The sequence below is a fragment of the Pelodiscus sinensis genome, chromosome 10 (genome assembly GCF_052426305.1).
Source record: "Pelodiscus sinensis isolate ZL-2025 chromosome 10, ASM5242630v1, whole genome shotgun sequence".
NCBI lineage: Eukaryota > Metazoa > Chordata > Testudines > Trionychidae > Pelodiscus > Pelodiscus sinensis.
The window spans coordinates 56,437,849-56,463,970 of record NC_143061.1 but is presented as its reverse complement, the minus strand read 5'-3'; the positions used below and the strand labels follow the sequence as shown (position 1 = coordinate 56,463,970).

The window sequence follows — 26,122 nt, the reverse complement described above, 5'->3', positions numbered from 1 at the left end:
CATTCATGTGAGGTCCAAGCACTCCTATGACTCTGCTGTTCCTTACAGGCCCCAGAGCCAGGCTGGCTGAGGCCCCTGTCTCATCCCTTCTCTAAGGTCCCTCCTCCTGCTCTCTTCCCCGAGGCTGGGGTAGGGGATGGCTGTGCAGGTCAGGGAGCAGCTCCAGGCTGGATGTGGAAGGAGATGCAGGTCCCAGGAGGGAGACTGGCCTAAGGTAGGGGCCTGGGAAGGAATATGGGGAGGTACTTACATTTGGTGGCTCCCAAAAGTGACCAGCACGCTCTTCTGGCTGTGGCTCCTGAGAGGGCAGAGGGGCTTTGTGCACCCCTGTCCCCAGGCACCTCCCCTCCAGCTTTCAAAGGGAACTGCGGGTGTAGCGTGTGGAGACTTCCTCCTGCCTCTTCTCAGCGGCTGTGGGAACATGCCGGCCACTTTTGGGAGTGGTGTGGAGCACGAGTGGCCAGGGAGCCTGCCTTGGCCTCATTACTTAGGTGCCCCTTTTAAATAGCCCAGGGCCCCTGGACAGTTGCCTCCACTCTCCCGTAAGTCAGCCTGGTTCCCTGCGGCTCACCTTTTACATACAGCACTTGTACAATGGCCTGTTTTGCTGCTGTGAGAGCTCTTGCTCTGCTCCTAAATAGCTAGCCTCAACTCAGTCACATCTGTCTTCCAAGTATACAGCTGTAAAACTTCCCCTGTAATCTCCACAAGGGTGTGAGATACAAGTGCTTAGGACAGGGATTAGATCTTCAGCTGCTTGAGTTTAGAGTTTTCCTAGCTTGGACTTTTGGCCTGCTGCTTATCACTGTAGTAGCTGAAGGTTTTCCATGCAGAAGGCTGGCAATAGCAAAGTCCCATCCCTAGGAGTAGGTTGATAGCTGAGTGGTTGAGGTTCTCTCCTACAACCTTGGTAGCTGTGGGTTTGAGTCTTGCCTCATCTTACACTGAAAGATCACTTCCCATGCACCCTGCTACAGAATGGCTAGCACGGTGGGTTAGAGCAGTCACAGCTCGCTAGCATATGTAGAGGGGGCTATGAAACTACGGTGCTTTCTTGGGAAGACAAGATCTTTATTGGACCAATTTTTGTGAAAGAGAAACTTTCAAGCCACACAGAGCTCTTCTTTAGATCTGTCTTAACCATGGCATATGCTGAGCCATTATCAGAGGGACTTGATGTTCTTAGCAGACTTCATGGAATTACTAGCTCTTCTCCCTTATAGAAAGTGCTACAAGGGTCCAGGGCTTTTTTGTGGAGGGGGCAATCTGGAATATTGTATCTGAAATGTATCATCTGTTTAATTTAGTCTGTAAACCCTCTGGCAAGGAACTCGCTTAGTCCCTACTGTTATATAGTGGCATGCACAGACAGTGCTTAAGTAGATTGAAATGACCTATTCGGACACTGGTTCTTGAACTTTTTGGCCTGAGGCCCACCCTGCTCAACACAAACCTTTCTGTAGCCCACCAGCCAACCACCCATGATGAGAAAATGCCTTTGCTTAGCTCTAAATATCTTACATTCAAAGTTATTCATATTAGGCTACTGGAGCATAAAAAAGTAACTATGCAGCTCTAACATAAGGACATATATAGAAGTGGGAAGAAAGGAAATATTAATCAGAATCAAACTAAAGAGATTAAGCGCTAAACTTTATCATGTTAGTTTACCAAAAATATGAATGTACGCCCAGAACAAAAAGGGTCAGCGTTGTCTTTATTTATGGCAGGGTGGGGACCTTTTTTGGGTCAGGGCCACTGATCCATGGGGGGGGGGGATCAGTTGGGAGCCATACAAAAGTAAAAGGCAAAAACCCAACAATTCCCCCTCCCCCCAAACCCTCATTGATGTGGTCCTCAGCTGAGACACTTCACGCCCCTGGCACTCCAGCCCCACTGAAGGAGTGGGACAGAGGGCAAGGAGGACCAAGGTTCAGGGCTTCCCCGAGGCCAGATTAACTCTTCTGGGGGTCCAGGGTTAGTAGATTTTTGTGAACCCCCTTTGGTTCTGGGGTAGGGCCAAAATGAGGGGTTCAGTGTGCAAGGGGGAGGTGAAGGCAGGGTGTCTGTGAGGTAGGATGTCGGAGTGGGCTGGGAGAGGGGGTCTGGCCAGGAGTTTGGGTGTTGGGGGGGTGAGGATGCAGGAGAAGGCTGGGAGTGCGGGGTCTTTGAGGGGGGTCGGTGAGGGCAATGGGGTGCAGTGTCTGGTCATGGAGGGGGATGAGGAAGTGCTTAACCTGACTTCATGCCCCTCTCAGGCACCACCTCCCAGTGGCTGTGAGTCCGGTCAACAGGAGCAGCAGGGAAAGCCTCCAGGCGAGCAGTTCCCTCACTGTAGTTCCCTCAGATGGAGGGAGAGGGTGGCAGCGTACAGAGCAACTTGGTGCCCCCACATGCCAGATCTGGCCCGCAAAGCCTGGGGCTCTCACTCCCTCCTGCAGCAAGGACCCAGCCTTGTGGGGGGAGGAGCATGGGCTCCCAGCTGCAGGGAGGGAAGATGAGCCCCAAGCTGCGGCCCATCTGCAAGGCAGACATCGACCACTAGTGGTCCACGAGCTGCAATTTGAGAGCCACAGTACTAGGACATCTAATCCACCCCTAGAAGCTGAAAGCAATACATGTCCATATGCTTCAGCACGCAGGAGACTGGTCCTCCCACCACCACAGTGGCACTTCTACTGTTGTGTATGGCAGAAGCAAGGTCGCTGCTGGCCTGACATTTAGCCCAAATCCCAGGCAAAGCAGAGAAACCCACCTTTGCCATTTCCGATTCACTTATAGCTTAAAATACAACAACAACAACCAAACAACTGTGTAAAGTCTCTGGTTCCATTTCCTTCATGCAGCTAAACAGCATACCAACATTAAGGCAGTTGTGGTGGTCCCTGGCCGGCTTTCTAGAAAGGCAGAAATTCCCAGATCCTCAACTTTTCATGCTATTAGCTTCCACTGATTTAAATGGGAGTTACAAGCCTTCACTATGAGCATCAGAGCCTTATTTCCATCCATTTGCTCTAGAAAGAGACACATCCTATTTAAGGCTCTGAGTGTAACTAGCTTCAGCCACACCCAATTAGCTTTTGTGCAGGTAGGAAGTCTAACGTTGCCCTTGGTTACCCTCAGTACAGGGAGGCATTATTAGATGAAATCCCAGTCTGGAAACCTCTACTGGGATTTATCCTCCTTACCCCAAAAGTCCCATCTCATTGTCCGGCTCCTTAGGGACATGCTGCATCATCTCAGAGATGGGGGTCTACATGCATCTATCACTCTGCAGTTATCCAGGTGAATTCTGGTCTCAAACATTATAGGTTTGTGGATTTCTGTCCAACCTCCCTTCAACATCTGGATCCTTTTGCGGGAATTCTCTGGTGTCTTGGCTTTTTTAATCATACGGCTCCAACTATAGAGTAGCAACACAGCATGATATGGAGTGTGCCCCTGGGCTTTTGTGGCAGAGGAGGTTCGGGAAGGGCCTATCACAACCCATTGCTTTTACTGCTATAGTGGAGATTTCTGTTGGGGGAAAACCTGTCACAGCCTGTTCTCAGAAGTAGGAAAGCTTCCACAGAGGGAGACAGCCTGGCGTGGCCTGTTCCTCCCACACACACACCCCAAGTGTGGAGATTTCCTGTGGGAGGATAAAGAGAATATACTTCAGTGATGTTCTGAGGCCTGTCGTGACCTGCTTCCCCTTCCTCCCACTGCAGCAACACTGGTGAGCACAACCTCCAAGGGTCCCTTCCCTTCCCAGAGTCCTTCCTTCTCGTCATACTGCTCCCTGTCAGAGTGACCACATATTGAAAACAAGGAAACAGGCCAATACAAGCCAGGCTTGGTAGGACCCAGCAAGGAGAGCTGAGGCATCAAGGGAAAAGAAGGTACCCACTCATCAGGACAAGTAACCCCCCCATCCCTCCTGCCCTGTGGATTTGGCTGTGCAAAGAGAGGGAGACTTGCTTGAGGACTAGTAACAAGAAGGCATCATGGGAAAGATGTTAACATGTGACAGGTGCAACAGTCCTTGATGAGCACATGCTTCCTGGCTTAGCTGCAGGCAGCTCCTTCATACAGCCAGTCTGAAGGAATGGACAAAACAATTATCTAGACCCTAGGAACAGGCCATTCTGAGTGGAAACCCGTGGAGAAAAAAGCCGCTCTGGGTATGTCTACACTACAGAGTTTTGTCGGGAAAACGGCTGTTTTTCCGACAAAACTTGAGGAACGTCCACACTGCAAATGCGTTCTTCTGCAAGAAAATCGAAAGAACAGGGTTTTTCCAGCATTGGTAATCCTCATTCTACGAGGAAGAAGCCTTTTCTGAAAGAGCTCTTTTACCAAAAAGTGTGTGTGGATGGGGAAGTGGGAGTTCTTTTGGAAGAAGAGGAAGGAGGAAGAAGCACTGGTGCCCTGCTGGCCATTCCATCCATAGCAATCACAGCTTACCTGCGAGAGAGTGTCCACATCCAGTCTGAATGCTCTCTTTCGAAAAAGCACATCGCTTTTTCGATGCACTTTTGCAGTGTGGACACACTTCCAAAAAAAGCTTCTTCCGAAAGAAGCCTGTAGTTTAGACGTAGCCTCTCAGGCCTGCTTTCCTTAGGAACAGAGACTGCTAAAAAGGGAAATGCTTGTGGTAATCCTCATACAAGATACAGCTCTTTCATGGCACAGTCACCCTTGGACAAGCTGGGATTTTTCCAAGGACTTTTCAAGCATTTTCTGGTGCTGCAGGGGATGCAAACTTAGTTTTGCAGCTAGGGAAATCAGGCCTTATTCTGAACTCAACCCAAATATGCTAAAAAAGTGGTGGAGATGAATGTAAGATTTGTAAAATGTAATTAGTAAGCACCCATCTTGTGCTCTGGTTCTTAACCCACACTCTGAGATCTCCAAATAATAAAAGAGAACTGCCCGGAAATGCATCTCTTTAGCAGCATAAGAGAAAAAGATGGGCATTGCAACAGACCCAAATGGTTACAAAATTGAGGTTCTACAGCACAGATCCTCAAAAGTATTTAAGGCTCCTAACTTACTGATTTCAGTGGATGTTAGGAACCTAAATGCCTTGGAGGATCTGGGCACAGCTGGCCAAGGAGGGAGCAGAGTTTCAAAACAGAGGACTAGTCATAAAGAACACCTTGCAAGTTCCTTCTCGTTTATACTGAGGGAGTTCCAGCTTTACCAGCTCTGCTGATCTTGATTTTGGCAGAACTAAGGCTGTGTTAGAAAGTACTTTATTTCTTTTCGGCGATACTGTTTTAAAAGAAGGTGGAAGGAGAACTAAGAATGAAGGCCGCACACAAAGAATACAGAAACTCTCCCACAAGCAAAGTAAGTTACAACGTGGGCCCAGGTTTACCACTGGTAGAAAACCTTTGATAAAAGTTATAATAATGTGGATCACCATGTTAAGAGAGAGGAATTTGCTGTAAAAAGTGAGTCAGAGTATTCTGCGCTTCCTGTGTCAGTGACTTCCAAACCAAATGTGCATCATTTACAACTGGACAGGAAAAAAATTCTCACTGGAGATCTGGAAGTGAAGCTGTGTTCCTTAAGCTGTGTTCCTTCTGATTCATGCATCACCAGTATTAAAGCTTTTATTGGGCAGAATTTGGCCCTATGCAACCCCACTGTCTTCAGTTGTAAATTGTACACTCGAGTGTACAGGCAGGTTTGTATCCCTAAATGGTGTACCTGTTGAAAGGAGAAGCACCCAGTCCCATATCAGGGCCTAATTAGGAACAAATAGCCAGATTCTAGCCAAGTACCTTTATAAAGAAGCTCTTTGCCATAGTAAGAAAGCGGACCAGAGTCTGAGATCAGGGTGGATTTGTGATATTGTTTAACCTGACTTTGTTTCTCTTACTTTACTTTCTGGGCACTTTGACAGTGAAGTGATGTAACTATCAGTTTATAAGCAATGCACCCTGTCCTTATAGTATCACAGAAAAGGCTAAGCAAAATAGGTTTGAAGAATGACTAACTTATTGCTTTGGAAAGAGTTCTACAGTGAGCAGGATAGACAAGAGCTTAGATACACCATAACCACCTATTCCTCAACTTGCAGAAAGAGGAACTCACGCAAGTTGGGGAGTAGTTGGTCATCATTTACCAATGGTAAAACAAGAGGAAGCATTGCCTAGTGGTGAGATGATGTGGGGGATTGTCTTAAGTTTTGCATTAATACTGCGTATGCCAGTTTCCCTTCTGCGCGTATTTAAGAAGGTGGTAGGAGAGGGTGTTGCTTGTTGTAGAGGTTCAGGTGTGACCTCGCATAGCAGCCTGGACCTAGGGCAACAGCCAGAACACTGGAATTTACCAGCCACTGATCTGGAATCCCATCCCATCTTGGGAGCCAGCCGCCTCTAGCCAGTGGGAACAAAGGATGGAAGAGAGAGGGCCCAGATGATCTGTTTTCCCCAGGAATGAAGACAGAGGAGGGGCTGTTGGGAAGGTGATATATATAGGATGGTTGTCTGGAAAGAGAGGTTTTCTGGACTGGGAACACAAAAGGCAGCCTGAGCCACCTGAAGGCTGGACACTACTGGGACTTTCTAGGCCCTGAGAACTTTTTGTGTTATGCCCAGATGTACAGTAAACCCTTCTGTTTTACGCAGGCTGACAGTCATTGCAGTCTAGAGATAGGGGTAGCATTGCTCCCTCTTGTGGAAGTGCTGGGGCTCCTGAGTGGACTCCCTGCGGAGGTTCATGGAGACAGCTGGGTGTGCTAACGGCTCAAAGAGGAGACAGTGGAGACCAATGCTTAGCTCCTGAGAAAGTGACTCCCAAGAAGGGCTTCCTGCCAGGGACCATACGCAACAGAGAGTGCACAGGTCCCATGAAACCATGCAAGTGGTTAACACAAAGGCAGACTCAGGAGACATGAACTCCATTTCCAATTCTGCTTGGGAAAGGCTCAACTTCTGTCTCAGTTTCCCCTCTATAAAAAGGGAGAAGATAATCCTTATGTACCTCACATATTGGGATTACATTACAGGTTGTACAGCACTTTGTAAGTTACCCTAGCCCTCTCTCACCACAGAAGCTTGGGGCCAGGTGAGAAGTGCCTCTCCATTTCTGCTGCTCCAGTGAGCTCAGCTGGGGCAGGTCCAGATCCATCTGTCCCCTGTGCTCTCTAGCCAGAGTGAGGAATGGTGCAAACTACACTTTTTCCTTGCTTCCTGTCAAAGAGGAACAGCCAGCAATGTGCCTTCATGATTCGAGGTGGGGAGCTTCCACCACCCCCACTGCCTAAGGGTGAGAAGCACAGGGCTGGGGAAGTAACAGATTGGGAGGAGATGCCCCCAGCCAGCCCCTTTCATCTGCCTGGTGATTGTCTCTTTTCTGTATGGTTTTATGGGAAGCAATCCCATTCCAGGCACATCCCATTGTCCTGGTACAGCCAAACCCTGGTCTTGCTTTTAGTTACGGTAAGAGGAAGCTGCAGACTGAATTTGGTCGTGCTAGCTCTTACTGTTTAGGCAGAGTTCTTGAACAAACAGAAAGACAGACAAACTCCCTACCTCACATACAAACAAACTTTCTCAAATACGTAGTAGATTTGCAAAACAAAAGAAAGCAGAAGAGGCTGTCCCCTGCCATTTAATGCAAGAGAGAAATCTGGCTGCTGTTTTATATTAGCTGGATTTACACACCAAGGATTTGGGAAGGCTAAAGCAGAAAGTGCAATGGTTAAAATGGAATGTGATTAAATACAAGCAAAGATTTCAGCACAGGCATGATCCAAGTAGTATTTTCTAGCAATATTCAAGAAGTGTTAATAGGTAAACTTATGAATCATGGATATATGGAAAAAGTTTGCCAAAGATAAGGAAAACTCCAGGATTCTGGTCTGCGTTCAAGGGAAATGCTTGTCAAACATAAGGGACAACAAAAGGAAGCAGTCACTTGTGAAAATGTATAGTGAAGCAATATAACTTAAGAGCTGATTGAGTCTAGAATGGGAGAAGCAGCTTTCAGGGAATGAATCACATAAAATCTAGATTTAAGTTTCTTCTGGATAGAAGTAATGGCAGAGGGTAAGAGAAGGGGGAAAAGTCATAGGAATTCAAGAAGAAAAACAGCTACTCACCTTCTTGTAACGGTTGTTCTTTGGGATATGCTGTGTATGTGCATTCCAATCAGGTCTGTGCGTTCACACATGCATGGTGGTTGGAAACGGCTTCCCATAGCAGCATCCATAAGGTCATTCTGGGCACCCCGTGGAGTCTCACCTTTGGGGTGCCCAATATAGGAGCCCTGACAACCCACCACCCCTGGAGTTCTTTCTTGCCGGCTACTCGGCCAGAGGGAAAGCAGAGTGGGTACTGGAATGGACATGGACACCACGTCTCGAAGAACAACTCTTACAAGAAGGGGAGTTACTGTTTTTTCTTCTTCAAGTGCTTGTTCATGTTGATTTCAGTCAGGTGACTCACAAGTCCAAGGTTAGGAGGTGGGGTCAGAGCCCATTACTGATTGGAGCACTGCTTTTTGTCTGAAAGCCGCATTCTCTGGCTTGCTGGGTAATAGTATAGAGAAGTGTTTCTGACCCAGTGGTACGAACACCCTTAGGGGTACTCGAGAAAAGTCTGGGGGTACGTCAATGCAACTGAAATTTGGAGAACACTGAATTTTTGTTTTAAGTTTTACAGCGCTTTATTATTTCTGTACTTTTTACATCCAAAAATTTCATCACCCGTCCGGCTACGATTAAGTTGTTTAAACAAACATGTTGCAATGGTAGAAGAAAAAAAATGTGTGTCTTAAAACTCTGGGTACTGGGGGTATTATTTTTTTTTAAGGGGGTACTTTATAAAAGAAGGTTGAGCAACACTGGTATAAAAGAACTGCTAGTGTATGGATGGAAGACCATTTTGCCACTCTGCAAATTTCCCAAGTGGGAACCTGAGTGAGGAATGCTGTGGATGAAGCTTGCACCTTGTAGAATTCGCTGAGAGTGGAAATGCGGGAACTCCTATCTTGTAGCACTCCCAAAATGCAGGTTGCTATCCATGACAAGATGCATTGCGATGACAAAGGCTGACTCTTCATTCTGTCTAACTCCCATTAATCACTGGACCAATTTCTTGAAAGGCTTCGTTCTCCTGATGTAGAAGGCTAGTGCTCTGCAGTCGTCAAGAGAATGGAGTCTCTGCTTCCTGGCATTGGAATGTAGCTTAGGGTAAAAAATTGGAAGAAATGTGTCTTAGTTGATGTGACGCAACCTTTGGAAGGACTGCTATGTGCGGCCTGACCTGGAACTTGTCCTTGCAGAACATGGTGTAGGGGGCTCCAATGCTAGGGCCCTTAGCTAAGACAGTCTTACAGATGATAACAAGAGTCCCTGTTGTTTAAGGCAGTAGTCCAGGATGAGCAGCACAGAGGCCAGTATTAGAGATGAATGGTTCTGTGCAGACCAGATTGAAAATCTCTTCCACTTGGCAAGGTGGTGACTCTGTAGATGGCTTCTCACTGCCAAGGAGGACCCGTCTAACCAGAACAGGACAGCTCCCCCAAGTTCAACCATGGAGCTTCCATGCCATGAGTGAAGGAAGTTGAGGTTCAGATACTGAAAACCACCTTTATCGTGCATCAGAAGACCCAGGAGGAGGGGTAGGGGGATTGGTGCATCTAAAGACATGTAGAAATGGGTACCAGTGCTGACAGGGTCAGCCTGGCCCTTTACCATGACCTGAGCTTGTTCCCTCTGGATCTTGAGGAGCACCGGATTAATGAGCAGTATGGACAGAAAGGCATATAGAAGGGGACCTCCCCACTGAATGAGGAATGTGTTTGCTGTGCAGCCCAAGCTGTGATCCTGGAAGGAGCAAAACTGCTAGCACTTCTTGTTGTCATGCAGTGAATAGGTCCATTTTGGGGGAAAGCCACACCTCTGGAAGATTAAAACGGCAATGTCTGGAATGATCTGGTGAAGCAGTCTGCTAGTTCATTCTAATCCCCAAGAAAGTACAACACTTGCAGGTGTCCTGGATGTTCTACACAGAAGTTCCAGTTTGAGGACTTTGTGACACGGGGGGAGAGGAGCGTATAACCTCCTATTGGTTGATATAGAACATTGCTGTTGTATTGTCCATCAAGACTGAAACAAGTTGTCCTGTTAAATCTGCACAGAAGGTCTGGCATGCTAGCCGCTCTGCTTTCAGCTCCTTGACATTGATGTGGAGAGCCAGTTTGGCTTGAGACCAGAGACGCCAGCCCAAGTCTGAAGTGTCTGTCACTAGCGAGAGATGGACTGATGAAAGGGACCCCTGCACATACCTCCTAAGGGTTTTAGCCTCCAAAGGAAGGAATCTAGACCCCAGGTGAGAAGGGTTACAACCCTGTCCAGTTTGTCTTGGGCTAGTCAATGCACAGATGGTTACCAGGACTTGAGCAGTCAGAGCTTGAGTCTAGCGTGCTGGACCACGTAGGTGCAAGCAGCCCGGTGTCCTAGAAGACTCAGGAGTTTCTTACTCTGGTGGTCGGAAACTGCGAGAGGCCTTGCACTGTATGTTACGGTCTGAAACTTTGTCTCTGGCAGGAATGCCCTGGCTTGGGTTTATAAACTCTGAACTAGGGACAGAGTGGATTTTGCTTTGTTTACTAGGGGCCTCAGGTTGTCGAACGTGACGCTGATGAATCCGAGCTGGGCTCTATCTGCGACCTGGAGCAGCCCTTGATTAGCCAGTCAGAGGTACAGGAACCTGTTCCTAACATACCTGTAGAAACCTGTACTTGGTGTTTGCGTAGAACCACAGCAATGACTGCCATTCACTTGGTGAAGACTCGAGGTGCTGCTGAGAGGCCAAATGGGAGGACTGTAAACTGGTAGTGGATCCCATTTACCACAACCCGAGATACTTCTTGGGGAGGGGGCAATATGGAAATAAGCATCCTTCAAGGCAAGGGCAGCATACCAGTGTGCTGGAGCCAGAGCGGGGGTAAGAGAAGCCATACAGACATGTAGAACTTGAGACTCCTTACAAACTTTTTGAATTCTCACAGATCCAAAATGAGCCTGAGACCACCTGGTGTTTGTGAAGAAACGCTGTGATGTATTAGAAAGTACCAGGAGTAAACCTCCATGCTCCTGTATTCCTGAGGAATCTCCTTTATTGCCCTTAGCGCTAGAAGAGACTGGTTCATCTGGATGGAGAAGGGGGTTAGGAGGGCACAGAACTGACTGAAATATCCCCTCTCTACTTTGCAAAGCACCCAGCAGCCCAAGGTGATATGGGATCATGTCCAGTAGAAAGGGGAGAGTCTGGAGGCGAAGGTAAGGTGGTGAGCTGGTATGCTGTCATTGACTACACCTTCAAACGGCCTGCGTAGGGCCCAAAGGTGGTTTAGACTGGCTGGAGCCCTGGCCAAAGGACAGGTGTAGCTATTCCTGCTGCTCCTGATTCTCCTCCAGGAGCTGTCCTGTCAGTTCCATTAGAAGAACCATGGAAGAGGTTGAAGCCTGAAATGCCTCCACTGCATAATTGGGGTGTGCGGGCCCCAGGACTTGACGGTGGCTCTTGAATCCTTGAGGCCATGTAGCCTCTTATCAGTTTTTTTTTTCTGAGAACAGAGTCACACCCTAAAAGGGGAGGTCTTGTATGGTTTGCTGGACTTCATGGATATGACCGGAGATCTAGAACTAGGAGCCCCTCCTTATGGCTACACCTGTAGCCATGACCCCAGTGGCGGCAGCAGCACCTTCCAAGGCAGCCTGTAGGGAAGCTCAAGAGATTAGCTTCCTTTCCTCGACCACAGCCAAAAATTCCACACAGGAGTTTTAAGGGAGCAGCTCTGTAAACTTTGCAATGCTGCAGAGGTGTTATAGGAGTACCTGCTAACAGCAGCCTGCTGGTAAGAAAACCAGAGCTGTAGGTCCCCTGTCAAATAGACTTTTACTCCAAATTAGTCGCTTACCCTCCCCGTTTTTTGGGGGAGGACCCCGATTAGCTGCGTCCACAACAAGGGAATCAGGAGGTGGGTGGGAGTACAAATGTTCATAATGTCTCTCTCTGCATTTGGCAGCGAGTGGAGGGGAGGCTTGAGTTTGCCACGGGGTTTTAAGTGTTGTCCACAATGATTTTAGTAAGTGGCATGGCAATGGAGGAGGGACCTGAAGGGGCAAGAATATTCACCACTGGCACAGCCTCCTCAGTTATCTCCTCAGCCTTAATGCCCAGACCCTAAGCCACACTCCACAATTGCTGCAACACCCTCTTGTCCTCAAGCGCAGATGCTACACTCAATGCCTTGTCAGGAGACAAGGAGGAGGAAGTCAATAAAACAGGGAAAGTGTTCCCTGCAGTCTGCTCCTGATGGGTCCCAGTGCAGCTGAGGGTCTCGGACCAGGCGTGGTGCCGATGATATGCCGGTCAGTGCCAAGGGTGTAAGTGAGGAGATCGGTGCTAGCGTAGGCACTGGGTACCCCATGAGAGCTGTGGGAGGGACTGGTGTTGAACTTGCTGTGGTGGCAGAGCCAATGCCTGCACTATCGTTGGCACTGAGGTTGGTGGTGACAATCCCATGGGAGGCAAGGAAGTCACTGGTGCTGAAGTCGCTGTGGGTGCTGAAGTAAGTATCAACACCAAAATCGCTGCCAGTGCCGGAGCTGGTGTGTGGGTGGGTGACAAAGTATGCTGCTCAACAGCAGAACAAACGTGGCAGAGGCCACTGAAGATGGTGCTGAGTGAGGATTGTTCTTTGGCATGCACTTCGTTGCAAACCACGCAGTTTTTGAACCCTGGGAATCGCAGCATGCCACAGATCTGGGGACTCAGAGGGGAAAAAAGAAGGGGATCCCCCCTGACAACTATACGAACTAGGAGTAACTATGTACAGGTAGAATATAAACAACTGAAGTAGAATGAGTTTGCTAAACCAAGGGCTATGAGAAGTTCCAGCCTACCATTGCTGGGGACTGAAGCGGTGGTGGGTTGGCAGGGCTCTATATTGGGCACCATGAATTGACATAAACAGGCACTCGAAGAAGAATTGAAGCTCTTATTATTCAAATCTTCCCACAATTCTTGTTTTCTGCAGATTATAATTTCCCCTTTAATAGATACTGTTTTAGCTGTTCATCTTGAAGAGACCTTCTTAATGGAGTCACAGTACTGTTCTTCTTTCTGTTAAGCCAACACTGCAGAAAAGTCATATCCAGCCAATAATTAGCAGAAAGGTGTGTTCCAAAGTATAGATGACTACTTGCATTTTTAAGCAACAGTTTCCTAAGAAATGAGTATGGGGCTGATATCACAGATATCAACATCCACCACTTCTTTCCACTTTCTTAATCTCTGGGTTTATTCATTCTTCCAAATGAGTTTTGCATCCAATCCTGCTTTGCTGGTAAATTGATGTTCTTTGTTCATTCATCCTCGCAGTGTTTCTTGTTTCCCAAATTCCCCTACACGTGGTAAATATGTAGCATGAGAAAACTAGGATCCCTCAGCTTGTACATTTTCTTCTGGATGCTAAGTGTGTTATCTCTGCTATCTCCTAGCACAAATCTGGGGAGTGAAAAACGGGGTCCATTTCACAGAATCATAGAATATTAGGGTTGGAAGAAACCTCAGGAGGTCACCTAATCCAACGTCCAGACCAACCACAACTCAATCGTTCAAGCCAGGGCTTTACCAAGCCTGGCCATAAAAGCCTCTAGGGATGGAAATTCCATCACCTCCCTAGGTAACCCATTCCAGTGCTTCATTCCCCTCATAGTGAAATAGTTTTTTTCTAAAAGCCAACCTGGACTTTCCCCACTGCAACTTACAGAATCATAGAATACTAGGACTGAAAGGGACCTTGAGAGGTCATCGAGTCCAGTCCCCTGCCCTCATGGCAGGACCAAGTACTGTCTAGACCATCCCTGATAGACATTTATCTAACCTACTCTTAAATATCTCCAGAGATGGAGATTCCACCACCTCCCTGGGCAATTTATTCCAGTGTTTAACCACCTTGACAGTTAGGAACTTTTTCCTAATGTCCAACCTAAATCTCCCTTGCTGCAGTTTAAGCCCATTGCTTCTTGGTCTATCCTCAGAGGCCAAGATGAACAAGTTTTCTCCCTCCTCCTTATGACACCCTTTTAGACAGTTTAAGCAAATGTTATGAATGTTATCTTAAGCAAAATGTGTTACGTTGCCAACTGAGCCCCAGTCCGAGTGTTTTAGAACATGGTTGCTATGGTGCCCAGGGTCTTTTACTGTCCGCAGTTCTTATCCTGACTGTGGTGTTCCCAGGCCTTAATCCTAGAATGGAGTTATGCTGTTTAGAGGCCTACTAGCACATTTAGGGCTGCCTCAGTTTACCCTACAGTCTATCCTCAGAGGCCAAGATGAACAAGTTCTCTCCCTCCTCCTTATGACACCCTTTTAGATACCTGAAAACTGCTATCATGTCCCCCCTCAATCTTCCCTTTTCTAAACTAAACAAGCCCAATTCTTTCAGCCTTCCTTCATAGGTCATGTTCTCTAGACCTTTAATCATTCTTGTTGCTCTTCTCTGGATCCTCTCCAATTTCTCCACATATTTCTTGAAATGCGGTGCCCAGAACTGGACGCAATACTCCAACTGAGGCCTTACCAGGGCAGAGTAGAGCTGAAGAATGACTTCTCATGTCTTGCTCACAACACACCTGTTAATGCATCCCAGAATCATGTTTGCTTTTTTTGTAACAGCATCACACTGCTGACTCTTTCAGCTTGTGGTCCACTATAACCTAGATCCCTTTCTGTCGTACTCCTTCCTAGACAGTCGCTTCCCATTCTGTATGTGTGAAACTGATTGTTCCTTCCTAAGTGGAGCACTTTGAATCCTGCTTACCTCAGACCATTTCTCCAATTAGTCCAGATCATTTATGATCAATTATGACCCTATCCTCCACAGCAACTCCTCCCAGCTTGGTATCATCTGCAAACTTAATAAGCGTACTTTCTATGCCAATATCTAAATCATTGATGAAGATATTGAACAGAGCCGGTCCCAAAACAGACCCCTGCAGAACCCCACTTGTTATACCTTTCCAGCAGGATTGTGAACCATTAATAACTACTCTCTGAGTAGTTATCCAGCCAGTTATGCACCCACCTTATAGTAGCCCAGTTTATTGATAAGAATATCATGTGAGACCGTATTAAATGCCTTACTAAAGTCTAGGTCTACCACATCCACCGCTTCTCCCTTATCCACAAGACTCATTATCCTATCAAAGAAAACTATCAGATTGGTTTGACATGTTTTTGTTCTTTACAAATCCATGCTGGCTGTTCCCTATCACCTTACCACCTTCGAAGTGTTTGTAGATGATTTCCTTAATTACTTGCTCCATTATCTTCCCTGGCACAGAAGTTAAACTGACTGGTCTGTAGTTTCCTGGGTTGTTCTTATTTCCTTTTTTATAGATAGGCACTATATTTGCTCTTTTCTAATCTTCTGGAATCTCTCCTGTCTCCCATGATTTTCCAAAGATGATAGTTTGAAGCTCAGATATCTCCTCTATCAGCTCCTTGAGTATTCTAGGATGCATTTCATCAGGCCCTGATGACGTGCAGGCATCTAACTTTTCTAAGAGATTTTTAACTTATTCTTTTTTTATTTTATCTTCTAAACCTACTCCCTTCCCACTAGCATTCACTATGTTAGGCATTCCTTCATCAAACTTCTCGGTGAAGACCAAAACAAAGAAGTCATTAAACATCTCTGCAATTTCCAAGTTTCCTGTTACTGTTTCTCCCTCCTCACTGAGCTTGAGACCCATTGCTCCTCATTCTGTCATCTGACATCACTGAGAACAGCCTCTCTCCATCTTCTTTGGAACCCCCCTTCAGGTAGTTGAAGGCTGCTATCAAAATCCCCCCCTCACTCTTCTCTTCTGTAGTCTAAATAAGCCCAGTTCCTTCAGCTCTCCTCATAAGTTATAGTGATAGAAATGTAGCCGTGTTAGTCTGGGGTAGCTGAAGCAAAATGCAGGACAATGTAGCACTCTAAAGACTAACAAGATGGTTTATTAGATGATGAGCTTTCGTGGGCCAGACCCACTTCCTCAGATCAAATAGTGGAAGAAAATTGTCTCAACCATATATACCAAAGGATACAATTAAAAAAAATGAACACATATGAAAAGGACAAATCACATTTCAGAACAGGAGGGGAATGCAGGGGGGGGATATCAGACAAGATCACAAAGAAAAAACAGTTTCTTGCCATTTTAACCAGAAAGGACACTCTCTCAATGACTTAACCACCTGCATTCTGCTACAAAGACCTTTTACATCCTCACTTGAAAGGGAATCCTCTGAACTGTCATTCATGTTAAAATTCGACACTCTCCGGGAAGGAATGAACAAACACTCAAACTATCTTACCCATTACTAAGATAGCTTCCCCAATTATCACCTCTAATAGCATTAGCTCACAGACATCCCACTCTCCCCACCTCTAATATCATAAATTCACAGACACTTACCTTCCTTCCTCCCCTCCCCTGCATTTCCCTCCTGTTCTGAAATGTGATTTGTCCTTTTCATATGTGTTCATTTTTTTAAATTGTATCCTTTCGTATATATGGTTGTGACTATTTTCTTCCACTATTTGATCTGAGGAAGTGGGTCTGGCCCACGAAAGCTCATCATCTAATAAACCATCTTGTTAGTCTTTAAAGTGCTACATTGTCCTGCATTTTGCCTCATAAGTTATGTGTCCCAGACCTCTAATCAGTTCCATTGCCCTCCACCGGACTTAGTCCACATTTTTTCAGAGCTGGGAGTGCGCTAAAATTGGATGCAGTACTTCCCAATGTGCCATCAGCAGTGCCAAATAGAGGGGAATAATCACTTCTCTGGATTTGCTGGCAGTGCCCATATTAATACAGCCTAGTATGCCAATAGCCTCCTTAACAAGGATACACTTTTGACTCATATCCAGTTTCTTGTCCACTATAACCCCCAGGTGTTTTTCTGCAGAACTGCTGCTTAGCCAGTCGGTCCCCAGCCTGTAGCAGTGCTTGGGATTGTTCCATCCCAAGAATAGGACTCTGTACTTGTCCTTGTTAAACCTCCTCAGATTTCTTTTGGCCCAATCCTCCAATTTGTCTGGGTTACTCTGAAGCTTATCGCTACCATCCAACATTATCTACCTCCCCTCCTCACAGCTCAGTGTCATCCATGAACTTGCTGAGGGTGCAATCCATCCAATCATCCAGATCATGAATGAAGATGTTGAACAAAACCAGCCATAGCACCAACCCCTAAGACTAGCTGCTCCAAGAAATAGTCATTTAAGGTGTCAAGAAACTTTATTTTTGCATCTGATCCTGAGGCCACAGATGTTAAAATGCATTTAATTTTGTTAATGTGTAACTGCTGAAATATACAGAGGTTACATGTTTTCACACAAGGAAGCAAGCGGAAGCTGGTGCTTGTGGGGAGCCCACTTTTAAGCAGGCTCCCCGAGAGCATCGGCTCCTGCCTGTCTCCCTCCCCCATGCTGCTGTCCCTTTGGGAGGGAGGGGGATGGGACAGGGGGAGAGAGAGGCAGCTCCGCAGGAGCCAGAATACCAGCTCACAGATACCCCACCCCTCCTGCCTCTGTATCAGAGGCAGTGGGGGACAGATGGCTCCACTAACCCATGTGTCGGCTTCTAACTGCCACTCCGTCCCATTCTGCGCCTCTGCCTAGAGAAGAAATGTATCCAGTAATTGTAGGGATAGTTAAAATCTCTCATTACTACTTTTTTATTCTACTAGCTTCTCTAACCTCCCTGAGTATTTCATGGTCAGCAATACATCCAAAATGCTACATTCTTATTATTAGAGCATGGAATTACTATCCATAGAGTTTAGCTCATTTAAGATTTTTACTTCATTTGATTCTATATTTGCTTTCACATATAATGCACTCTCCAACCCAACTTACTAAAACATAAGTAATAAAACCCACACAACCCAACCTAACTGTACAGCATCACACACTAGGAGTCTCTCATAGCATCAATCCTTGGAGAATCCTTGTGAATGTTTTAAGCTCTGGCTACAGGGCTATGCATATCTCTGGACATACCCCAGGTCTTGCCCGTGCTGAGGGGACAGATGTCAACACTGCTCAAGGCATTAGCCGACGTGACCTTGTTTGCTGTTTGAGCAGAACGGTGCGGGGCCTCGTTCCCCGGAGCCAGGGAGCTGGCTCGGGCGCTGCTGAGTCCATGGCCCACTCTGGGCAGTTTCAGGACCCCGGTTTAACAACAGCGAGCGGCACAAGTTCCGCTATTCCCGTGTGAAGAGCCCGAGCGCTGCTCCGCTGCGAGGGCGGGGCTCCCTCGCGAGCCGGACAAATGGCCGCTCGCAAGGCGGGGCCGCGGCGAACGGCCCTTCGCACGCGCCTCGCGGGACAGGCCCCGGCGGCGTCCGCCCTGCCCCCGCCCCAGCGCGGGGCTCGCCGGGACACCCCGCGGCCACCGGCCTTTCCCTCCGCCGCGCGCCATGGTAACGGGCGCCCAGGGCGCGTCCCCTGAGCACGTGGCCCGCCTGCACCAATAGCGAGGGAGCCGACCATAGAGCGCAGGTGAGCGCTGGCTAGACAGGGCGGGCTCCGAGCCCGTCTCTCTGCTGCCGTCGCTTGTTGGAGGCCGGACGGTCCTCCCAGCGCCGCGGGCAGGGGTCGGGGTGGGCTGCCCGGCCCCCCTACCTGCTGCGTCCCTCACCCCCCATTCTACCGCGCTGCCACAGCTGGCGGGAGCGGCGCGCGGCGTTACCTCGAACAGGCCCACAGCGAAGCCTATGCTGGGTACGAGACCGAGGGGCCAGCCGCCATCTTGGTAAAGGAGAGGGATGTGCGTGACCTGCCAGCATAAGGGTGGCCCCTCCCCCGCGCACCCTTGTCCTGTCAAATCGCCACAGGAACGGCGCGTGCGTACTTGCAGTCAGTTAGGCGCATGCGCCTTTAGGGCTCCCGAGGCGGGCGCGCTCGCTCGCTCTCCGGCTCCGCCCTTGGGGAGGGGCCTGCGGAAGCGCGCGCCAAGGTGGCTGAGGGGAGGCAGCGCGCGCCTGAGCGGAGAGCCTCGTTGTGAGTGCGCGAGCTGCAGGGCCCGGCCCGCTGGGTGAGAGGCGCGCGGGGCCCGAGCAGCCGTTCCCGGCTCCCTGTCGCGCGGGCGCTCGCCCCCTCCCTGCGTGCGGCCGGCGGCGGTCCCCTCCCCCAGCCGGCGGGACGCGCCCCCCGGACGCAGCTGTCGCCGGCGGGAGGGGTCCCCGCGGCGGGCCGGAGGAGCCGAGCGGGGCGGCAGCCGGCTCCCGGGGAGCCGCGTGTACCTCAGGCGCCCGCGCCCCCGGGGGGACGGGCCCGCCCGAGCGGCCAGTGCGGCTGAGGCTCTGCCCGGCCAGCAGCCCGTCGGGGGGGCGGTGACCGCCATTTGCATGTTTCCTATGCGAGTACTGAATATGCAAATATTCCCCCTGCCCGGCCCCTTGTTCCCAGGAGCCTCGCGCCCTTTGACCCCGCCCGCGCGCTCCCCTCACTGGCATGCAGGCGGGGAGCGCCCCCCAGCACGGCTTGTATCCCACGGGTGGGGGGAGCCGTTCCCGAGGGGAGGGGCCGCTGGCGGCGCGTGCCCGGGTCTCTCCCAAGTCCGTCTCCCCACACGGGGAGCAGGAGAGAGGCGGCGCTTCCTGCTGCTGCCTGGCTGAGCTCCCGCAGCCCGTGCGGCTTGAGGGCTCGGAAGGAGGACGAGGCGTGGCAGCTGTTATTGGAAAGGGGTGCTAGGGAAGAAGGGGTGTAAGTGCTCAGACAATAAGCAGAGAGGAGAGTAAGACTGGCATCAGTGAAGTGAAGGTGGGAGTCCGCCTGGTAGGTCGGTGCTAAATTATGGAGACCTTTTGTGACTATGGTAAAAAAGTTAGTTGTTGTGGATGAAAGGCGCTAAAGGAGAAATGGGAGAGGAGCTAGCAGAAGTATGAGGCAAAAAGATTAGCTTCATTTTGAATAGTAGGATTAGGTTGTAGATACCATGGTCAGAGAGGAGGAGGTAATAGTTCTGGTTTTTTTATTTTGCGTACTTTATCACATTTTGTAAGCTGTTAAACCTCTTCCTTTAATGATTATTTTACAAGGCACTTAGTGTGGGGGAGGAGAGAAAACTGTATGTTTGAGTTCTGAAATAGTAACTTCCTGTGAACTCTAATTTGGGCATGTATTTTTAATAATAGTTTTATTTTAGAGAAACAAAGTAGGTGAGTTAATATCTTTTATTAGTTCAGCTTCTGTTGGAGCTTTTATTCAGGTTTTGTTTCAGTTACCTTTGTAAAAGGTGTAGCCTTTACAGTTTTTCCAGATTTAATTACTTTTTTCATATAGTTAGTGGAATTTTCACTGTTGGCTTAACTTTGGTTCCAGTGAGGTAAATAGATTTGGAATTAGGAATTCATTGTTGGTTTTTGAATGTTGAGTGGGATTTTCATAACAAAGGAAAAGATGAAAAACATTGGTATTTGGCAGGAAAGAATTTGAGGTGCTCCAGAAACTGGGTGACACACACATGTAGATTAGAAATGTTTCAGTGGTCAAGAAACCATTGAAACTTGATTATACCGTGGTGGTTTTAGTAAGTGTTTTTTGTTTATATTATCTTGTTTGTAATAAACTAAAATAAATTTTGTTCACAGAGTGGCTAACTGTCCATAAAGATGGCCAAGGTAAGAACAGTATTTGCATTGTCACTTATTAATAAAAAGCTATGCTTTAATCATGTAAGATTTGAATATTGTGTAACCCTTCATATGCAACAAATATAAAGTTTTTAGTGTGGGGTGGGATATTTCAAATTCAGAAATGAATGAAAATAAACGTTGAGCCATTTGGTAACAGATAAAATTATATAAAACATTGTGCTAGTGCAAGTTGTTTCCCTGTGGTGGTTATTAAGAGAAACAATTGTGACAGACAGGCCTGACAGCTGCAAAAGGGTCTTGAAAGGCCAATATTTTGATATTAGGCCTAGAATGTTGAAAGCCATTTTTCCTACAACCTGAGAAGGGGTTACCTCAGGTCAACTGAGGACACCTGTCCAATTACAGGCTGCTCCTTCTCTGAGGAGAGCAAGAGAGGGAGAGACAGAAAGAGGGACCAGCTGCTGCCAGGCTGGTGGCAACGGGGAAATAAGCTGCTCCAGAGTAAGAAGCTGTGTGCCTTCCCATGGGGGGAGCAGCCAAACCTGCTATTCTTTAATGTTGGATGTTTCTATACTTTTGCTTGTAAATTGAAAATGAAGGTTGAGGTTTTCTCTAGTTTTCCTTCTGATTTTAAATGGACTGATCACGGACTAGTTCAGGCTAGCACAGTCATCTATATTAAGTCAATTTTCTTGCTTTGTTATAGGATCTCTAATATACTCTGTCAAATAATAGGCCCCGGGTAGCTTTTAATATCTTTTATTTGTGTGTCAGAACTGACTAGACATGTAGAGTTGCATTTTGACTTAGCATATGCATAAGTGCTATCCACACAACCACTTTTAAAATGGCATTAATTATCACACTATTTTTTTTAAAATAATTAGCATGATTGTTATAGAACTATAATCTGCTGAGGGTAATCTTGAATAAAATGTACTACAATTAGTGGAAGGATAGTTGGAATAACTACATTAGTTGTGAAAACTTTCATTTAAGGCAGTTAATCTATTGTCTTGTAAAATCTTCAAAATTGTTTAACTGTTATGGTAGTGTGAACATATCATCTGTAGTGCGTTTCTGCATGTGTTCCCTTAATAGTGGGAATATGCATCCCATACATTTTCAATTTCATTTAAACTCTTGAAAGAAAAACATGCCAATAATTTTAATCTGGAAATAAAAATTATACAATAAAGCTGCCACAACATAATTTGTCAGTGAAAACTTTGATATATAAATATTTTTTAGGTTTACATTGTACACATGCAACCAGTCATCTATGTATTTGTTTATCTACTATATATTAGAGTCTGTCTCTTTTGTTCAAGAACTCCTAAATGGTAAAAACTAGGATAGTCAAATTCAACATACGTTGCTTTAAGTTATGATAAGAGGATGCTGTAAAGTTGTACCAGGAAAATGGGATGTGCCTGGAATGGGATTACTCCTCATAAAACCATATAGAAAGGAGACAGAATTACCAGTCTTGTCCCCTGTTTGGGACTGCCCCACCCCTGAGCCTCCAATTCCCCAGGTGCCCTTCATGGATGGCGGGGAGGGGGCCCTCAAGCTCGCCCCCTATTCATATGAGAACATTGCTGGTTGTTCCCTTTCATCAGGGAGTGAGAAGAAAGTGTGCAGTTTGCAGCATTCCTCACTCTGGCTGGAGAATGAAGGGGGGCAGATGAGCTGTGCATTTTGCTCTTTCTTCCTGTTTTTGACAAGTACAATAATTTAAATTAGGGCTGTCAGTAACGCACATTAATGCCTGCGATTAACGCAGGGCAGAATTAACGTGTTAAAAAAATGAACGCGTGTTAATTGCAGTTTCGCAGAGGGCAGGAAACCAGCATGAGCTGCTCTGGAAACCATCTCTGGTAAGGCACAGTAATGCAAACTGCCACCAGAGGGCGCACAGAAAAATGAAGCTGTGAGAAAGGGGGGGGGGGGGGGAAACCCTGAAGACTTGGTCCCAGCTCCAGTGAAGATGTAAACAAGAAGTAAAGATCCTAACACGTCTCTCTCCCCTCCCAGGTGACCATATTTTTAAAATAAAACAGCCTGGGGGGCTTGCCCAAGCTGTCCTCCCCCCCCCCTTGCAGGGGTCACCCAAGTCACCCTCTCTTGGCCTCCTGGGACTGGGACTGACCCTCCCTCTACATTTGATTCTGGGGCTGAGTCCCCCTCCCGAACTCTGCACTGCCCATGGTGGAGTCTGATACCCTCCCCCGAGCTTGGGGGCTGACCCCCACCCCTGAGCCCTCTGCCCCCTGCAGTTGGGGGCTGAGCCCCCCCCCCCAAAACTCTGCACTACCCATGCCAGAGTCTACCCCCCTCTACTGCTGTGCTGCCCACACCTAGGACTGAGATAAAAGACTCTTTTGAATAGGACATAAATATATTGATTATATAGAAGAATGTATTAAATTATTCTAGACATTGACACAGTTTTGCTGTGTTTTCACGATCTATAGGGATAAAATATCAGACAACATTAATGTAGCAAAGCAGCAACAGTTCAGGTCTTTTGAATGGGAAGTTTAATATACTTCCAGATAGTTCTTTGTCTAAAAGGACTGTTATCTGTAACTATTGCAAGGCTGAGTTCCAATACCATAGCAGCACTTCAAGTCTTCAGTATCACCTACGTGCTAAGCATGCTTTTGCCTCTGGATCTTGTGCTACAGATAATCCATCACCAGCAAACGAATCCAGCCAGCCTCCACAGTATAATTAGAGAATTTCAAGATCGGTATCAGCTCATGGATCAAACAAAATACAACACCTTAACCAAGGCTATTGCAAAGTGGATAGCTATGGACTGCAGACCACTCAACATTGCAAGTGACGGGGCTAAGAGAGATTATTCAAATAGCATCTTCCAATGAGTCCTACATCTTGCCCTCCTCATTGTCATATAGGTCATTTATTTGTTCCTCAGAAGACTACAGAGTTGGAGCTTCTGATAAATGCACTGGCTATTCCTTTGACTGGTGATCTCTGGTCATCCATGAGCAATCATACTTATCTTTGTGTCACAGCACACCTGATTGATGCTACATGGGCACTAGTCATTTGCTATAACAGTAACTCATACTGAAGAGAGACATTATGCTGAAGCATGTGCAGAATGTTTCAAGGATATTGCCAAAGAATGGGATATTCAAGAAAAGGTGACAATTAGCGTTGACAGTGCATGTAATATGGTAGCAGCGGTCAGTCGCTTGCCTTTTGAACATGTGACATTTGTTGCTCACAGTCTACAGCGATCCATTAGTGTAGCACTCAATGATGGTGGTTTTGAAAACATGATAGCAAAATGTAGAAAACTTGTGGGCCATTTCAAACACAGTCCAGCTAACAGTACAGAGCTAGGAATACAACAAGCTGCAAATGGGCAGAAACAAGAACCTCTGGTACAAGATATTTCAACAAGATGGAATTCCACATTGGCTATGATTCAATGCCTGCTTTGCAAGAAAACCATTATCATGTCCACATTAAATCTTCAAAAGCACCATCTATCAGTGCCAACAGATAAGGAGTTTGAAAAACTGCAAAAACTAAAAAAACCCTGCAGGTTTGTGATTGAACTGCTTGAGGGAATGGGAGGTAAACGACGACTGTATGTTTCCTGCTCCATGGTTCTACCTGCATTCTGCCATATATTCCAAGTTATGGCAGTCTCTGATGATGATAACCCAGCATATGTTAGATTTAAGAACACTTTCACAACATATTTTACAAAACACAAAGAAAGTACCAATCTGAGGTTTCTAAAAATAGCTACAGCACTAGACCCCAGTTTTCAGAATCTGAAGTGCCTGCCAAAATCAGAGGGGGACGAGGTTTGGAACATTTTGTCAGAAGTCTTAAAAGAGCAATCCTCTGATGCAGAAACTAGAGAAACTGAACCACCAAAAAAACCAAAATCAAACTTCTGCTGGTGGCATCTGATTCAGATCGTTATCAAGCATAACCCATCATCAGCATGGATGCATGTCCTCTGGAATGGTGGTCGAAGTATGAAGGGGCATCTGGCACATAAATAACTTGCTACACCAGCTACAACAGTGCCATGTGAGAACACCTGTTTTCACTATCATGTGACGTAAACAAGAAGCATGCAGCATTATCTCCCTCAAATATAAACATGCTTGTTTGTCTTAGTGATTGGCTGAAAAATAAGTAGGACTGAATAGATTTGGGGGGGGGGGGGCTAAAGTTTTACATTGTTTTATTGTTACGTGAAGTTATTCTTGTTTACATAATTTTACATTTCTAAGTTCAGCTTGCATGATAGAATTTGTACAATACTTCAGTGAGGAACTGAAGTGTTTTTACAGTGTAAATGTTTTGTAATAAAAATAAATATAAAGTGAACACTATACACTTTGTATTCTGTTATAGTGAAATCAATTTATTTGAAGATGTAGGAAACATCCACAAATATTTAAATATAGTATTCTTATTATTAACAGTGTGATTAATCATAATTTTTTTAATCACTTGACAACTCTAATTTAAATCATGTATGTTTTCCTTTTGTAAAAATAAAAGTAATTGAGCGAAGAACCCCAGCAATGCAGAGTAAATGTGCTGGTAACAACATATACAAAAAAGGATTTCTGTATTTTATTACAGGCACCTTTGTTGGTTATTTAGAAAAATAATGTAAATAAAATCAGCAGTGAATCCATAACCAAAGGGAAAATTATTAATCCCTTCCATTCCCTAAAGCCTTAGTGGAGAAAGGGGCCTTGCAGTGTGTGTTGCAGACCACAGGTTTGGATTCTTTCAGATCACAGGTCAGGGGGCACATTCCAAAGCTAAGGGCCATTACAGAGAACACTCCTGCCAGCCCCCTCTGCTTTAAATCAAGGTGACTCAAGCTTGAGTGTCTCCTCTGTAGAGACCAGTATGAGCAACAAAGACTGAAGGCTTGAAATTTTCCAGCTCTGTCTCAAATTAGTAATTACAAGCTTCAGAACTGTCCTGAGTTGTTTCAATTTACAGCATCTGTTATTTTCTGATTATTTCATTTAGCAACCGTCCGCCCAGTTTACCAATCCAGAAACTCCTGGCTATGTTGGGTTTGCAAACCTTCCCAATCAGGTTCATCGGAAGTCTGTGAAAAAGGGCTTTGAGTTCACTCTCATGGTGGTTGGTAAGAGAACATACTTTATAGTATTTTGTAATTAGATTTTAGAAAACTCGGGATTAGATTTAAATGCAACTTAACTTCTTGTATGAAAGAAGTGTATTCAGGTTGACCTTCCTGGTTCAGCGTCCTCAGGACCTAACTGGTCCTGAACAAGAGAGTTTGCTGGACTAGCAAAAGACAATCTTGGCTTTCTGGTGCCAGCCTTCACGCTCTCAAGGGGGCTGCCAGCCACGAGGCCTCAGTCCCGGCTGCTGTCCATGCTCACTAGCTGCTGGCCACTCTCTTGACC

The 26,122-nt window shown here is 46.6% G+C and overlaps 2 protein-coding genes, 1 long non-coding RNA gene and 1 pseudogene across 7 annotated transcripts in view; 3 read left to right on the top strand and 1 right to left on the bottom strand.

The window, feature by feature from the left end:
• HDLBP (high density lipoprotein binding protein) overlaps positions 1–18,898 on the bottom strand; it is a 72,065-nt gene extending 53,167 nt beyond the window's left edge. Inside the window, exon 1 of the mRNA XM_075937152.2 lies at positions 18,758–18,898. The gene's annotated coding sequence lies outside the window, so the exon portion shown is untranslated. The remainder of the gene's footprint in view (positions 1–18,757) is intronic.
• Positions 10,110–11,219, top strand: LOC142830712 (uncharacterized). The gene is made up of 3 exons (XR_012906154.2): positions 10,110–10,328; positions 10,613–10,699; positions 11,011–11,219. It is a non-coding gene; the product is annotated as an uncharacterized LOC142830712 (long non-coding RNA).
• SEPTIN2 (septin 2) overlaps positions 18,547–26,122 on the top strand; it is a 39,574-nt gene continuing 31,998 nt past the window's right edge. The window contains exons 1-3 of one of the 5 annotated variants that reach the window (XM_075937157.2): positions 18,547–18,567; positions 20,661–20,690; positions 25,716–25,836. In XM_075937157.2, coding sequence (XP_075793272.2) covers positions 20,682–20,690; positions 25,716–25,836 — 130 coding nt within the window. In that variant the 5' untranslated portion in view covers positions 18,547–18,567; positions 20,661–20,681. Of the gene's footprint in view, positions 18,568–18,956; positions 19,103–19,514; positions 19,846–20,660; positions 20,691–25,715; positions 25,837–26,122 lie in introns of those variants that run through there. The other 4 variants (XM_075937155.2, XM_075937154.2, XM_075937156.2 and 1 more) reach the window with 4 other exon arrangements.
• On the top strand, positions 23,167–25,707 carry LOC142818209 (E3 SUMO-protein ligase ZBED1-like; annotated as a pseudogene).